This window comes from Quercus suber, unplaced genomic scaffold (assembly GCF_002906115.3).
Source record: "Quercus suber isolate HL8 unplaced genomic scaffold, Cork oak 2.0 scaffold_546, whole genome shotgun sequence".
In the NCBI taxonomy this organism is placed as follows: domain Eukaryota; kingdom Viridiplantae; phylum Streptophyta; class Magnoliopsida; order Fagales; family Fagaceae; genus Quercus; species Quercus suber.
In genome coordinates, this window is record NW_027069994.1 from 482,115 (window position 1) to 497,199 (window position 15,085).

At 37.4% G+C, this 15,085-nt stretch overlaps 2 protein-coding genes and 1 long non-coding RNA gene across 3 annotated transcripts; 2 read left to right on the forward strand and 1 right to left on the reverse strand.

Moving 5' to 3' along the window:
* The first annotated feature begins 2,690 nt into the window (after window positions 1-2,690).
* On the forward strand, window positions 2,691-4,801 carry LOC112005062 (two-pore potassium channel 5). The gene is made up of 2 exons (XM_024037309.2): window positions 2,691-3,819; window positions 4,321-4,801. Exons 1-2 carry the CDS (start codon window positions 2,876-2,878, stop codon window positions 4,451-4,453), a joined length of 1,077 nt encoding a protein of 358 aa, XP_023893077.2. The 5' UTR covers window positions 2,691-2,875; the 3' UTR covers window positions 4,454-4,801.
* A 1,245-nt stretch (window positions 4,802-6,046) lies between these two features.
* LOC112005034 (uncharacterized) lies at window positions 6,047-7,441 on the reverse strand. Its single transcript, XM_065764230.1, has one exon. The coding sequence runs from the start codon at window positions 7,395-7,397 to the stop codon at window positions 6,225-6,227; it is 1,173 nt and encodes a 390-aa protein (XP_065620302.1). The 5' UTR covers window positions 7,398-7,441; the 3' UTR covers window positions 6,047-6,224.
* A 2,947-nt stretch (window positions 7,442-10,388) lies between these two features.
* On the forward strand, window positions 10,389-13,861 carry LOC136063598 (uncharacterized). Its single transcript, XR_010625231.1, has 3 exons — window positions 10,389-12,583; window positions 12,675-13,075; window positions 13,175-13,861. It is a non-coding gene; the product is annotated as an uncharacterized LOC136063598 (long non-coding RNA).
* The last annotated feature ends 1,224 nt before the right edge of the window (window positions 13,862-15,085 follow it).

The following is a 15,085-nucleotide window of genomic DNA, read 5'->3' on the forward strand; positions in this document are numbered from 1 at the left end:
CCACAAATCCTAACCCTACATGACCAATATGGAGAACATTAAAAACTTTACAGTGCAATAAAATCAACTGTTACATTCACTTAAAAAATTGAATCAATAATCAATAATTATACACAATCATAGCAATTAAACTCTAATTCATAACTAAAAGGAGATGTTCTCATGTAATAATAGAAATTACATAAGAAATAAAGTTGAAAATTTTAAAATCCCTTTTTGGACATTTCATTTAAATTTATATATATATATATATATATATATATTGTAATCTTCATACACAATTACATTTAAAAATCTAATAAACAATGTTACATCTCATTTAACACCTCTGTTATGAAAATCATTAGCCAGTAAATATATGATAATAGTAAAAAACGTTATAAATGAAATTATGGAAAAAAAAAGTGACAAAACTAATTAGCTACTATCATTATGAAGTAGTAGTTTATGATTTTACGCATCTAAAGAAGTGGAATATATAGAGTTTACTTAAGGTATATGTAAAGATTCACATTAAAAAAAAGATATGTAAAGGTTAAAAAAAAAAGTATATTCTATAAAAATAAAAAGGTATATGTAAGGTTTTTATTAACCTAAAAGAAAATGAAAAATCAATTATTAAACAACAACAAACAACAACAACAACAATAATAATAATATAGAGGTAATTACATTCCCCTTCCTTGAGTTTTGAAGAAATGACACTCTATCCCAAACTTAAAAGGAAAAAATATTTTCACCATTTACATTTGTTTAACCAAATTTTGTTAAATTAATATTAAAATATTGTGTACCAAACTGCCTTGCTTAAGGTAGGTTCCAAAATTATCCTTAATTTTAAAATTAAATTCTCTTATTTTAAAATTTTAAATTAAGGTGTATTTCAAAATATTAAGTAATGTCTTTTGCTTCTTCTTCTTTTTTTTTCCCCTTTTCTTTTCCCAATGAGTTATGGAGAGATTTGTCATCTCTAATCTTTTGGTATTTTATAAATTTGTATTTTAATTCTAAAGTTATGAGTAATGTCTTTACTAACCATGGTTAAACATTTATAAATAGATTCTTAAATAAATTTAAAATATTTTGTTTTAATATAAACAAAATGGAAGAGCATTATTACTTATTACCCCAAATATATTTAATAATATCACCCTAAAAAAAATTATCTCGCGCAATGCGCGGGTCTACGACTAGTTCTAGTATAAAGTATAAACACTAAAATCTTAATCTTACATAATTTTGGGATCAGCAAGAAAGCGAGAACTGGAGCAAGAGCAATGTCATTCTCTGCACAAGTAGTGCAAATAAACAATAGAGAGTTAGCAAAAAAATGCAATGACCGTTATAGACCAACACCATATTTCATTGTCTTTCATATTTTTAATTAGGAGTAATGTTTATTACACATAAACTGTTTTACACAGTTTTACATACATTCTCAAAAGCAATTAAAATCATTGCATTCCTTTGTGAACTTTCAAATGAAGTGTAAATATGGAGTTTTTTTTTTTTTTTTTTTTTTTTTTTTTGTGGTTGATGTATTAATATTCCTCCTTAAATGAACATAATTAAGTAGCTTCAATTAATACAACAATGAAGTACAATATTCATGAGACTAATGGTAAAAAGAAAAAAAAATTAAAAAATTAATTCTAAAAGTACACAAAAAAAACTCACGTGCAATAATAAACGTTAATCAGTCTTACTACTTGTAAAGGTATGTAATGTGATGCTTGTATTATATGTTCATGAAATTAGATTGTTAGGAAAAAATGACTGAAACTAAAATTATCGAAAAAATTTAAGAATTTTATAGTTCAACTATCACACTAGAATGTTATAGTTCAATACTCCAAACCCACTTAACTGGCCGTATTAATGAAGAAATAGCCTTTGAACAATGTCATCACAACTTGTAGTCTAGTGTAGAAACATTCTAGCAAGACCCTGATGAGACAAGTATCAAGGAAAATAAACCACAGCCCTCCAAATGGAAGGCCAAGATACAACCTAGGTGACTATATAAGGTAAAGAAGCCTCTATGAAGAGGGGCATAAAACATATGAAGAGAGGAGAAAAAAAAAAGTAACATCATTGTAGTCCAAGAACAAGTGTAAACCTATACCTCAGACCATTCCCGAGAAACATAACTTAATCAATCCAAGACTAGTGTTATTCAATTTCCTTGTCTCACATTTATTCCAAGCACTTAGTCTCTTATTTCAAGATTAACTCACTCTAACAAGGGTAATCAAGGTTGATAAGCACCCCCATCTCTATAAATTAATTGTGTGAGGTTAAAAGTTAGTCTGTTTATTCAGCAAAAAAGAAAAAAAGTTAGTCTGTTTAATTTTTGTCCGCCGCAGTTATATATTTTAAAATATTAACTGCTGGATTACATGTTCTTTACATTATTAACATGCATATCAAATTTCATTCAAATTGAATATTAATTACTATTCAATTGATAAATGTATTTTTTTTTTTTTTAATTTTTCATTCATGAATGATATAATAAAAAAATATTCAATTAAAAATAAAAATAGAAAGTCTTCCTTGTCTTAATCATTTGGTGTTGAGTATAATTAGACACTTTATTTGTCCTAATATACGGGTGGCCGTTCCTAATATATATATATATATATATAGTTCTCAGAAAAAATATATATATGAGGTGGGCCCCACAACCGTAAGATAGACACCTCTGATCTCTTTCAGCGTGATTTCTGTGGCATAAGGTTGTGATCAATGATCAAGCATCAAATAAAATCGATCCACTTCACCCAATCAATTCACAAGCCCACCACCAACCACACACTGATCTGTAAAGAGAACCAAAAAAAAAAAAGCATTTTTTTACACTCCATTTTCCCGGATGGAAAATGAGCCTTTTCTAGCCGCCCAAACAAGGCCCCAACTCCAACCCATCCTCGAAGTTGAAGAAGACCCAGATGTGTCATCGACCCACATGAAGAAATCGAATTCGGGTCTGGGTGGCCTGCACCGTTGCAGGACAGCTCCAGCCATGGCTGTCATGCGAGACCTCAAACCCAAGACACCCCAGATTCCAAAACCACAGTCTGATGACGCCAACTTCATCATCAGGCAAGCTATTTTCTTGCTTTTCATATATCTCTCTCTCGGAGTTTTAATATACTCTTTCAACAAGGATAACTTCTCAGGTTTTGAAACCCACCCAGTTGTTGATGCCCTTTATTTTTGTATAGTCACTATGTGTACCATTGGTTTCGGTGACATAACTCCACTAACACCAGCTACAAAGGTCTTTGCTTGTGTGTTTGTGTTGGTAGGTTTTGCTTTCTTTCATATTTTGCTTAGTGGGGTTGTGAATTATGTGCTAGATTTGCAAGAGAACATGATTTTGACTGGGATCAAAATGAACAGTAAGCGCCAACAAGGGTTTTCAGCTGGGGACTGTATTGTTGATGTAGAAAAGGGTAGGATGAGAATTAGGCTTAAGGTTGGTTTGGCGCTTGGTGTAGTGGTGTTAAGTATTGGGATGGGAACTTTGGTGTTGTATTTTGTGGAGGATTTGGATTGGATTGATTCATTTTATTTGTCAGTTATGTCTGTTACCACAGTTGGGTATGGTGATAGGGCCTTCAAGACGCTGCCGGGGCGGTTGTTCGCCGTGGTTTGGCTTTTGTTTTCGACGTTGATGGTGGCACGGGCGTTTCTGTATTTGGTGGAGGCCAGGATTGATAAGAGGCACAGAAGTATTGCTAAGTGGGTGTTATCTAGAGATATAACAGTTCAGGATTTGCTTGCTGCGGACGTCAATAACAATGGTTTCATTAGGTGGGATCTCTGTAATTCTAACCCAATGTTTGCCAATTGCTGTTTTGCATTTTTTTTTTCCAATAATTAGAGAAGTGACCAATGAATTAGTTTTGAACATAGGATTGGATACCTTTGGTCTCCTGTGAATTGCAGTTTGGTTTGGTTGTAAGCATGTAAATTGGTCATTTATTTGTTTCCGCTATTCTAAAATCAAGTTTCTGGTTTTTGATCAACTATAATGGGTTTTAAATTGGTTTTGTGTATGGAACTAAGCTAATCAATTATGTTTAGTATATTGCCAATATAATGGTGCCAGACAGTTGTCACGTGTGTGATAATAGCTTATCAATTTGATGATTATGCTAACCTAATTGGAATCAAGCACCTCATTACTGGCTTATAGATGTAGACAAGACTACTAAAAGCTTGTCTGTTTATATAGCATTTCAATTATTATTTCTTAATTTTCTTCTTCATCATGTAGAAATCAACCCTGAATATTTCCCTTATTTGTTTCAGCAAATCAGAGTATGTAATTTACAAGCTCAAAGAGATGGGAAAGATTGGGGAGAAAGATATATTGCTGATCTGCGATCACTTCAGTAAGCTTGATCACAACAACTCTGGGAAGATAACACTACCAGATCTTTAGGAACCTTGTGACTGCGAGAAATATGAAGTCTGGTTCTATTCTTTAGATGGAAGAGGTATTGTTTCTCTCATATTGGGAGTGGAGGTGCACAAGAGACCACACATTCACATATTATGTAAATCTTGTTAGATTTTTTTTTTCTTCTTCCACTGATACTTGTAAAGGTTTCAAGTCATATAGGAACAATGAAAAACAGAAGCCAATGGGATAAGTCCCCCTTCTGTTATAGGTTCTCTTACAGCCATTAAATTGAGAGGTTGCTGTGGAGGGTTTGAGTTGTATGATGTAGATTTGACACTAATAATTCAAGTAGTCAACGAGGAAAGTAAACAATCTTGGGATGATCGATCTTCTAATTCTAAACCACTGTTCTCCCCTATGTTGGTTATATAGATATATATTGAGTGAGCTCTATATATTAATGTTTAGGATTAGAAATGAGTGGAGTTTAAAGTTATAGATATAGATGGTTTTGAATTCTATAAACAGACTCCATCATAAAATGCCATTGATCCCACAGAGCACATCATTGGTGTCAAAGGATGATAGAGCAAATGCTGATAACCTTCTCACTGAAAATGGCATTTCTTCACCCCCTTTCTTTGAGAACTCACATAGATCTAATAAGTGTAGCAGTGTTCCTTTCTTCCAATGCCTTGCTGTATCGTGCTTCCGGTTGATGGCTGCATATAGTGGAGGTGGAGTTTGAGAATACTACATCTCAATTATAATAATAGTACATGCCTCAATAATAACCATTCTTTTAAGAACTATCTCTAATTATATTCTGACCCTAAAGAAAAAAAAATCTGAAAATGTTGGTACATTTGTAGCCAGCAGTACTCTCAGCAAACAGAGGTCTAAATCACGTTTGTGATGCAAATCAAGGAGTCTACTCTAAAAAACTCAAAATATCATGCTTGAGGGGAGTGGGGGAAAGTGCAAAAAATGTCTCTAATTATATTCTGACCCTAAAGAAAAAAAGCTCAAGATATTGGCACATTTATGGCCAGCTGCACTCTTGAGCAAAACAGGGCCTAAATCATGTTTGTGATGCAAATCAAGTAGCCTAAACAACACAAAAATCATGCCTGGGGGAGTGGGGGAACCAGCAACAACGAGTGGCCAAAGAATAATGGAACCCTATCCAATTTACCTGAACCCGACAATGGAACTCAGCCCCTACATAATCTTCTCCAATGACATAGTTCCGTGCATGGTAATTGGTTTTGACAGCATGTGTTGGGACTATATTGCCAAAAGCATCAATGTATCTAGTTGTGGTGTGCATTACTGCCCACTTCAATGTCTCATTGTATAACCTGGTCTTAGTTTTTGCTGAGAGAGAATTAATTAAATTTTCCTCAAAGTGAAACATTCAATCATGCAGATTGCATTCAGACATTGTTTCACCTCACCTATTGAACCAAGGGATATAGAATGTCACTCCAAACCTGGCAGTTTCCCAAACTCATGTTATGAAATCAGTTATGTACAAAGTAAAACCAAAAAGAATAGAAGGTTATGTAAGTTTTATCTTGAACAGTAAAAACGGTGTTCACAAAACCCCCCCCATATTTCTATCCTATATGATAACTTCAGGGGGAAAAAAATCCTAATTGACCAAAAGACACTGACAACCAAATTAAGCATGAGAAACTAGCACCCTATTTCAGTTGAGTTTAACATTCCATAAATCTAACAGAATTCAAGACTAAACTAAATTGAATTACCAAATGCAGATAAAAATGACCAGCAGGACTATTCTTTGCTAATTTCTGTGGAGTTTTGAAATCTTGCCATCACTATAATCATTCCCCATCGTGTTCTGCCCATTACTGGGAACATTCCCAATCATGTTCTTGTACATGGTGAGAGCTTGAGCCATCATGCTAGATGGTTCAGAGACATTGCTAGGTAGGAGCACTGTGGTGCTTTCCTTAGCAATCTTGCTAAATGCATCAATATACTGCTCAGCAATTCTCAAACTCACAGCCTCTACACCCCCACTTTCCTGAATAGCCTTTGACACCACCTCAATTCCCTGTGCCGTGGCTTTGGCTCTGGCAAGAATTGCCTCTGCCTCGCCATGTGCTCTATTTATCTGATTCATCTTTGCAGCCTCCGATTCCAAGATCACTGAGTTCTTCTGCCCTTCAGCGATGTTAATGTTGGATTGCCTCTCACCTTCCGAGTCAAGCACTAGAGCCCTCTTCTTGCGTTCCGCCTCGGCTTGCATCTCCATCACTCTTCTCACCCCTTTAGGTGGCGATATGTCTCTGATTTCATACCGAAGACACTGTAAGCCCCAGCTCGTAGCAGCCTCATTGATAGCATCCACAATCTTCTCATTCAATGCATCTCTTTCAGCAAAAGTCCTGTCAAGTGTCATTTTCCCAAGCTCACTACGCATTGTTGTCTGCGCAATCTGAGTGATAGCATAAATAGGATGTTCAACACCATAAGAAGCTCGCTCTGGATCGACAACTTTCACATAAAGCACCCCATCAATGCTGATAGTAACATTGTCTTTGGTAATAGCAGATTGGTCACCAATGGGAATAGCCTCTTCTTTCAAGGAGTGTGCGTATGCAATCTTATCAATGAAAGGAACGAGAAAGTTGATTCCAGGCTTAAGAATCCTCTGAAACTTTCCAAACCTTTCAATTACATAAGCTCTCTTCTCAGGGACGATTTGGATAATCTTGTTCCTGGGAGGCTTAATCTGGTGAGCACGCCTGGGGTCTCTGGAACTAAAAAAAGTACGGACTGAGGATTGGCATGGAGTTGGGTGGAGAGGAGATTGAGTGGTGGACTGAGTGCCGAGGAGATAGGGTTGCTTGAGAAGCAAGGAAGACGAGGTTGTAAGCGCCCTGAAACTTGAGGCCATGTCTACATGGTGTTTCAAAGATTTCAGGCTGTGAAGGTTACTGGGTTTCAACATTTTTGGCCTCTTCTTCTTCTCTGGTGTGAAATTTGAACTGCTTTTGTTCTATTTGTTTTTGTTCTTTCTCATGCTAGGGTTTTGTATGAGTTTTTCTAAGAGTGATACGCAAGTCTTAAATCCTATCCTTAAACCCTTCTCCAAGTAAATAAGGGTTTTTTTATTGTCTACGGTATCAGTATGTGCTGGAATTGCAAAGGCATCTTGTTTTGTCCGTGGGACCTGCATGGGATAGATTGCAAGCAACGGTTCTGATCCAGTCAAGGCCAGATGCAATGCTAGAATGAATGCAGAGAATGAAATCCTAGGAAACTCCTTCTCCAAGGGTTTTTTTTTATTTTTTTATTTTTTTATTTTTTATCTACTTCTCCAAGGCTTTTGAGTAACTCATATATGTCAATTTCTACCATGCTCTAATTTCTTTTTAGAGGTGGTACGTTCATAACATTTTTACAATATTTTCACAACAAATCATAGATGGTTAATTGTTATTAGTTCAAATTTGAACCTAACGTTAAAATTACTTTTTTATCCCAATAATAACAACTAGTAACAATCTGCCACCTAGAATTTGTTATGAAAATGTTGTGAACATATCATTTCTCATTTTGTTACTAGGATATAGAAGCAAAGCCATTAAGCCATGTTAAATTTTGGTTAATGATTAAATTTATATTTTCTATTAAATTGAATTTTTGGGATAGGCAATCATTATTCTGTACATTGATTTAATTTTGTCACTAAAATCTTGTGTAAGTTACTATTTATAGCAAGACTAATACTTTGGCAGTATCTTTTCACAATTTTTTTTTGGGTAAAATACAATTATGATAGATGAAAAAAATAATTAGAATATATTTTAAAATTCTTTAATTTTATTTCAAATAAAATTTTAGTTGTAGTAAGAATTTTTAATTTCTTGAGTCTTAGCTAACCGAGTTTTAGCTAAACTAAACTATATTAGAGTAGACTTTTAAAATTTCTTTAAAGTTAGCTAATAAACTTTTTTTTTTTATATACCTAAAGTGAACTATCCTAATTAATGAGAATTTAATCATTTGTTGCAAAACTAATATAGCCATTTAGCATAATCTTGGCTTAGTTTTTCTCATGTCCGTAGATAAGGTAATTTTTTAGCTCATAACCTAACTAGATATATGAGCGGTTTATTTGCACTACAAAAAACGCGCTTTTAAGTTGCGTTTTTTAGCCGCATTTTTCAAAAACGCGGCTACAGGTGAAACTTTGAGCCACGTTTATGAAGAATGCGGCTCCACCCCTGGACCTATAGCCATGTTTTTTTGATGTGGCTATAGACCAGGGGTGAAGCCGCGTTTTGTCATGGTGAGGCTGCGTTTAGCTCCCTAGGACTTAAGCCGCGTTTTTAAAAACACAGCTACAAACCCATAGCGGGTTTTTTTTTTTTTTTTTCAATATGTCTGGAGTTGCGTTCAACAAATGCAGCTTAAAAGATGCTTAGAGCTACGTTTAATTAAACGCAGCTCTAAAAATGGCTGGAGCTGCATTTAATAAAAACAACTTAGACATTTGCAGAGCTGCGTTTGATTAAACGCAGCTTCTACATGTCTTAAGCTGCGTTTGGTTAAACACGGCTTCAACTTTTAGTATAAATTAAAAAAAAAAAAAAAATCCCTCATTACCACACAATTGAAAAAAACCCTAAATTACAACTCTCAAACCATTCTCAACGATATTAAGCTACCTCTCGATCCAACACACTCCCCTCCTTCCCTCACTTCCACCCTCTCCGAATCCCCTTCCTCCCTCCGCTCTTCCCTCCTCTCCATTCCCTTCTCATCAATCAATTCTCCTCCAAAATCGAGAACTGAGGAGAAGTTCTTACAAAAAGCCAAACCCTTTCAAGGTCGGAATCTGGAACTGGTAACACACACACACACACACACACTCACTCTCTCTCTCTCTCTCTCTCGCACACACACTTTGCACTGTCTCTGTATGCAATAAGATATCAAATTGTTTGATTCACTGATTTTGATATGGGTTTGCAGGCATTTATTGATAGAGAAGAATCGGCGCCGACAAAGCCCAGTCCTCCATCACCGGCGTTGCCTTAGGTCTCTCCCTTTCTCTCTCGAACTCTCAGTCTCACTCAAGACACTCTCACAAGGCCGACTAACAGCAAGTTTTTTAAATTGTTTGTTTTGATTTGTATTTTAGGGTTCCCATTTTGTTTTAGGGTTTCGATTTTAGGTTTATGGTTTCGATTTTCGATTTTGGGTTTCGATTTTGGGTTTAGATGGACTTTTTGAGGGACAAGCTTCATGGGATTTTGATATTTTGTTGTTTTCTTGCAAGAACAAAACAACCTCTCTCTCAATCTCACTTGGACCTCTCTCAATCTCCCCAACGGTAAGTTTTAAAAAATTATGAAATTTTTCAAATTTCATCTTTGAAATAAAATAACTTAACTGGCTCGATTAATTGTTTTTTGGGATTGTTGGTGTAGGTTGTTGGGGTTGATAACACTAGAAGGAATTTTGATCAGTAAGAGTATTTGGAATGAGCTCGAGAGCATGAAAGACAAGTAATTTATTTTAATTATTATGTTTTAATAATTTTTTTTTCATTATTCCCTACAAAAATTAAGTTTGGTGGAGTCTCCTAATGCCTTTTCACTTCTTTATTTTAATTATGTATGCCTCTTTAGGTTTTTCTGGTGGCCAAGGAAGGGAAATATATTAGACTTAATATATATATCTCTGTGTGTGTGTGTGTGTGTGTGTGTGTGTTAATTAATGAGTTTCTAATATATTAAATTTTGGGGTTAGGTTCAGTTCATGATTAAGAAAGGGCCCCAACAAATTGCAAGAGGTTCTTTGTAGTTTTTTCTCAATTAAAAAAAAAAAAAAATTCTTTGTAGTTATTGTACTTTTAGCTCTCTCTCTCTCTCTCTCTCTTTCCAACTTCTATAGATATACTATAGAAGAAATACTAATGGCACCCATGAATCCAAATGTATAACAATGATGCCGAAAATATCACCAGTGAGTTACACGATGCTTGCTCACTTGATGCGATACCTGCACAAAAAAAAGAAAGGACCTAACAGAGAGCACCGGTGTGGTGCCGGCCAAATACCCTCCGAAGGTCAAGTTAGAACCTTTTTACAATTCTAGAGTGCTAGAGAGGGTGTAATTATGCGTAACTCGATTTGTGAGGGTATTGGGACTTTTATAGTAGTAGAAGGTTGACCATCTCTTCCTTGGGCTAGAAGTCCTTTCCTTATAAGAATCCTAAGGAGCGTATATTATAGAATCCTTTCCTTGTAGGATACTAACATTAAGCGTAGAATATAAGCCATTTCCTCATATATTCATGCGTGGTGTCCAATCCAAAGTTTTACTAAGACTGTCAGTTTCAGGATCGTCAGCTTTCTTTATACCCGTCTATCAGAGTGGCGTTAGCTTCTTGTCGGCATTATCCCATGAGTGATTATCTTCTTCCTGTCAGATCATCCTCCGTCAATCCTCTTTTTCAGGTCTTCAGCTTCTCACAGTTCGCCCCGTCAGCCTTAAACCATATTAATGATCAAGGCGACGGGCTAAATAATTTTGAGCTATAATTTTACTCATCAGTTGCCCCCTACTCCATATCTCCATCAGTTTAAACTAACGGGTTATGGAGTTACATTTTTTGCCTCTAACTTTTCATTTTGATCAGGAGAGAGGAAATGATTTAAGTGCAATTCCTCGAGCAGCCAATATTAAATGCTTGGACACATAGCGCATTCTGGTTGGCTCCGCTTCTGGTCGAAGGCGTCGCTTTGTCTTTTGTGCATTTTCTCCTTTATATAATCCACCTCTTCCCCTCATTTTTGCTATTTCATTTTTACTGATTCTTGGAGAGAAAACTCGTCACCTTTGCTCTGTCAACCTTTCTACACTATCACTTACGTTGCTGCCGTCATTTCTAAAACTATTATCTACTTTTAATGAACTAGTAAGTCCCTTTCTTACTTCGTATCTGTCTTATTTTACTTTAACTTTTCTACAATGAGGTCGTCATCCTAGGTGCTTAGAATAAATCTGTCACTTGTAGGTAATCAGATGTCGAGTGATCATTCATCGATCCACGAGAGAACGGGCTATGACGAGGTATTTGGTTCGGGTGATGAATCCGGGAGTTTTTCCTGGTCGTTAAAGAGAGGGACGTCAGCCAATTCTCCTGACGATGAGGTAGGGAGTCGCGGAGACAAAGGTCAGGAGGAAGTAGTTGGTGAGGAGGGTAAAGTTGAGGTGGGAAAAGAGAGGGAGAGTGACGAGGAGTCCTGTGAAGGAACGTCAGGAAGTCCTAGAGGCAGCCGTCCCTTCATCCTTCCCGAGGAATAAGCCGTCAATAAGTTTTTGCCGAAAATGAGTGGTAAAGTTTTCAAAGAGTTGCACATACATTTTCAAATCCCAGACCACATTCCTATCCGTCTCCCCAGGGAAAATGAAAAATGTTATACAAGGAGAACTGCTGATGTTGGCATGAATGACACCATGTTCGCCGCGGGGCTTAGATTGCCCCTGACGGCCTTACACTGTCAACTAGCAGATTTTCTGGGGTTGTCTATTAGCCAGATTGCTCCAAACTCATGGAGAATCTTCATAAGTGCTAAGGTCTTATTGGGCCGTCTAAGCGGAGGACACCGTCAACTTTCTTTAGAGGAATTCTTTTATTGTTATAAACCCCAGCACCTTGCTTCCTCCAAGGGGATGTATCATTTTGCCTTTAGGGAGAGGGAGTTGAGATTAGTGTCTGAAATGCCAAACTCAAATAGAGATTGGAAAAGTAGATTCTTTTTTGTTAAAGGGACGAACTGGGTGTGCCGTCAGGAAGAGTGGGAGACGATGCCCCATGGTTATTTCAATAACATTTGGGCTTTTGTCAGAGACTCAGGTTTTGACCATCTGCTACTAACCTGTCAGTATTGACATTTTTATTTGTTGAAGTGTTTTAACACCGTCAACTTGTTTCCTTCTCAGCTCACACTCGCCCACTTATAACTAAGGAGCAACGGGACTTTATCCGTCGAGTTCTTAAGATTCCATTAGGGGACCAAAAGTGCTGGTACTTAATAACCCTCGACACACTTCACACATACGATGGGGGTCCTAAACCGACGCCAAAAGCCTGAAGGCTAGAAGAGTTTTCTCGCCGTCGTGAGTACATGCTTATCTATTATTCTTTATGTGTGGCCCTATCACTTTTAACTCCAACCGTCACTTTCTACATGTTTGTTACCTTTTGCAGAGATGGAGTCTGCTAAGTAACGGATAAGGGCGGTCATTGCCCGTCAGAAGGAGGAAAGGAGGGCCAAGGGAGAATTGACATCTTCATCAGCTCCCAAAGCCGTCTCCAAAGGCTCATCAAAGAGGAAGACTGATGGGAAAGATACTCGTCCATAAAAGAAGGTGGTCATCACTCCTGGGGACGAGCCTACAGGGAAATCACCCCCCACCTCGGGCCATGGGGCTAGAAAAGGGGTGATGACCCCTTCTGGTCCGATCCTCGAAAGGCCTCGTTGCCTACTGACGCACAAGGATTATGTCGTTGAAGAAGTAGAATCATTCAAAAAACCGACGGACATGGACCCTTGTGCTCAGGTGGGGACGGAGGATTTGGGAACGTCAGCCATCTTTGATCTGATACGGGTAAGCTTCTTCCTAGCTACTTTTCTTTTTTCTTTTTTCTTTTTTCTTTTTTCTTTTTTCTTTTTTTTTTTTATTGACTAACGGCTGTGCTTTTCTTAGGCCTTGGTACGTGTGAAGGTGCTCCAAAACCGGTGCGTGGCCAAGGAGGGTGTCGTTACCCGCGTCAGGAAACACAACGTCAATTTGATGAACCAATAAAGCCAGTACAAAGAGGTTGTCCGTCTCCTGAATGTAGAGTTGAAGGAGATAAAGCAAAAGCTGGGAGAGGCGGACCGTTAGAGGGAGAAATTAGAACAAGAACTGACGGCCCTACGTGATCAGGTGGAGACGGTTGGGGCTGACGTAGTCTAGAAATTCAAGGCATCAGATTCTTTTATCGATTCCTGCAGGGGATACTACGGTACTGGATTCGATGACTGCCTTAAGCAAGTCGCATCAGCCTTCCCAGACCTGGATCTATCTGGGATCACCATCGATAACGCTCAGCCGATGACACCTGCTCATGACGCCGTCGATGTTAAGGGTGACGACTCTGACGATGCTCCTCCAGCTAAGGACAGTGGCGTTGTTCTGGCCCAACCAGCTGCGAACCCTCCAGCCAATACTTCCCATACTTCTGTGGAGGTTCTAGACGTGGAAAACCCTCTCATTTAGAAAAAAGTAAAATGACTTCAAATGACGCCCCTTCATCATTTCTTTGTAATAGTTATCTTCTATTCCCTTTTGCAAACGACTTTTCTTAAGTGCCCCTTGGGCTTTTATTTGTAATACTTAAACAATTTTTTAAGTGCCCCTTTTGGGCTTTAATTTATGAGTAACTTACTCTTGCTTGCAATATTCTAGTAACCGTCACTTTAGATCATGTATGTATGGCTATTTTGTCCGTGTGCTTTCTTTTCATGCTTTGTAGACTTTAGTTTATTTTCTTAGTTGCAGGTGGAGGTCGTCAGCCTTTCTGTGGGTTATGCTCTAGTAGTGGTGATAATGGATCCACTATTTTAATGACGTCGTTGGCTTATTAAAGTCGTTTTCCCTTTTAAGGGATCTTTAATCATTCCTTCATTCTTGAAGTTGTCCATGTTAATGTTGGGCTTGTTTATTTTTATGCCGTCATCTTAATGAGACCGTTAGTTTTTTTATTTGAATATTCTAGCAGAGTCGTTGGTTCAGTAATTCCGTTGTCCTTTGGCTTACTCGAATGGTGCATTCTAGTTGTGCCGTCAGCTTAGTGGAGTCGTCGGCTATGTTTCCAAGGGGTCTTTATTGTCTTTCATTAGAGGTGAAGTCACCCATAGGCTTCATGGACTTATTCTTTTTATATTATTTTTTGGGCGAGACCGTTGCTTTTTCGAGACCATTAAATAGACTTAGTGAGCTCACGTTTTCATAACCTCGTCACTTTGATGAGACCGTCATCCTTGAAGGCTGACGTCATCCCTTTGGGACAATTTGTAGAGCCCATCAGCTTTTTGGTGACTGTCTATTTTATTAAGTGTTGGGTTCATCCATTTTATGGACTAGCGGAATTGTCTTCTTTATAGATTTTTTAGTTTGTTTCTTCTAGGGATTTTAACAACATTATATCATCCTAGGACAAGGTCGTCCACCTCATGGATTTACCACATTTTGGTAATTTATTTGAGATGAGGTCCCTCATGTGAGACCATCAGCTCCGTCCATATTATGGACTTGACCGACTTGCCAATCTTCTATTTAGACCGTCAGCCTTATTGCCTCGTCCGTTTTGTGGACTTGACCAATACGTCAGTCTTTTATTAGACCGTCAGCCTTATTGATTTGTCCGTTTTGTGGACTTGGCCAACTTGTTAGTCTTTATTAGACCGTCAACTATATAGCTTTGTCCACTCTATGGACTTGCCAACTTATCAGTCTTTTATTAGACCGTCAATTATATAGCTTCGTCCACTCTGTGGACTTGCCCAACTTGTCAGTCTTTTATTAGACCGTCAATTATATAGCTTCGTCCACTCTGTAAACTTAAGTAGAAAC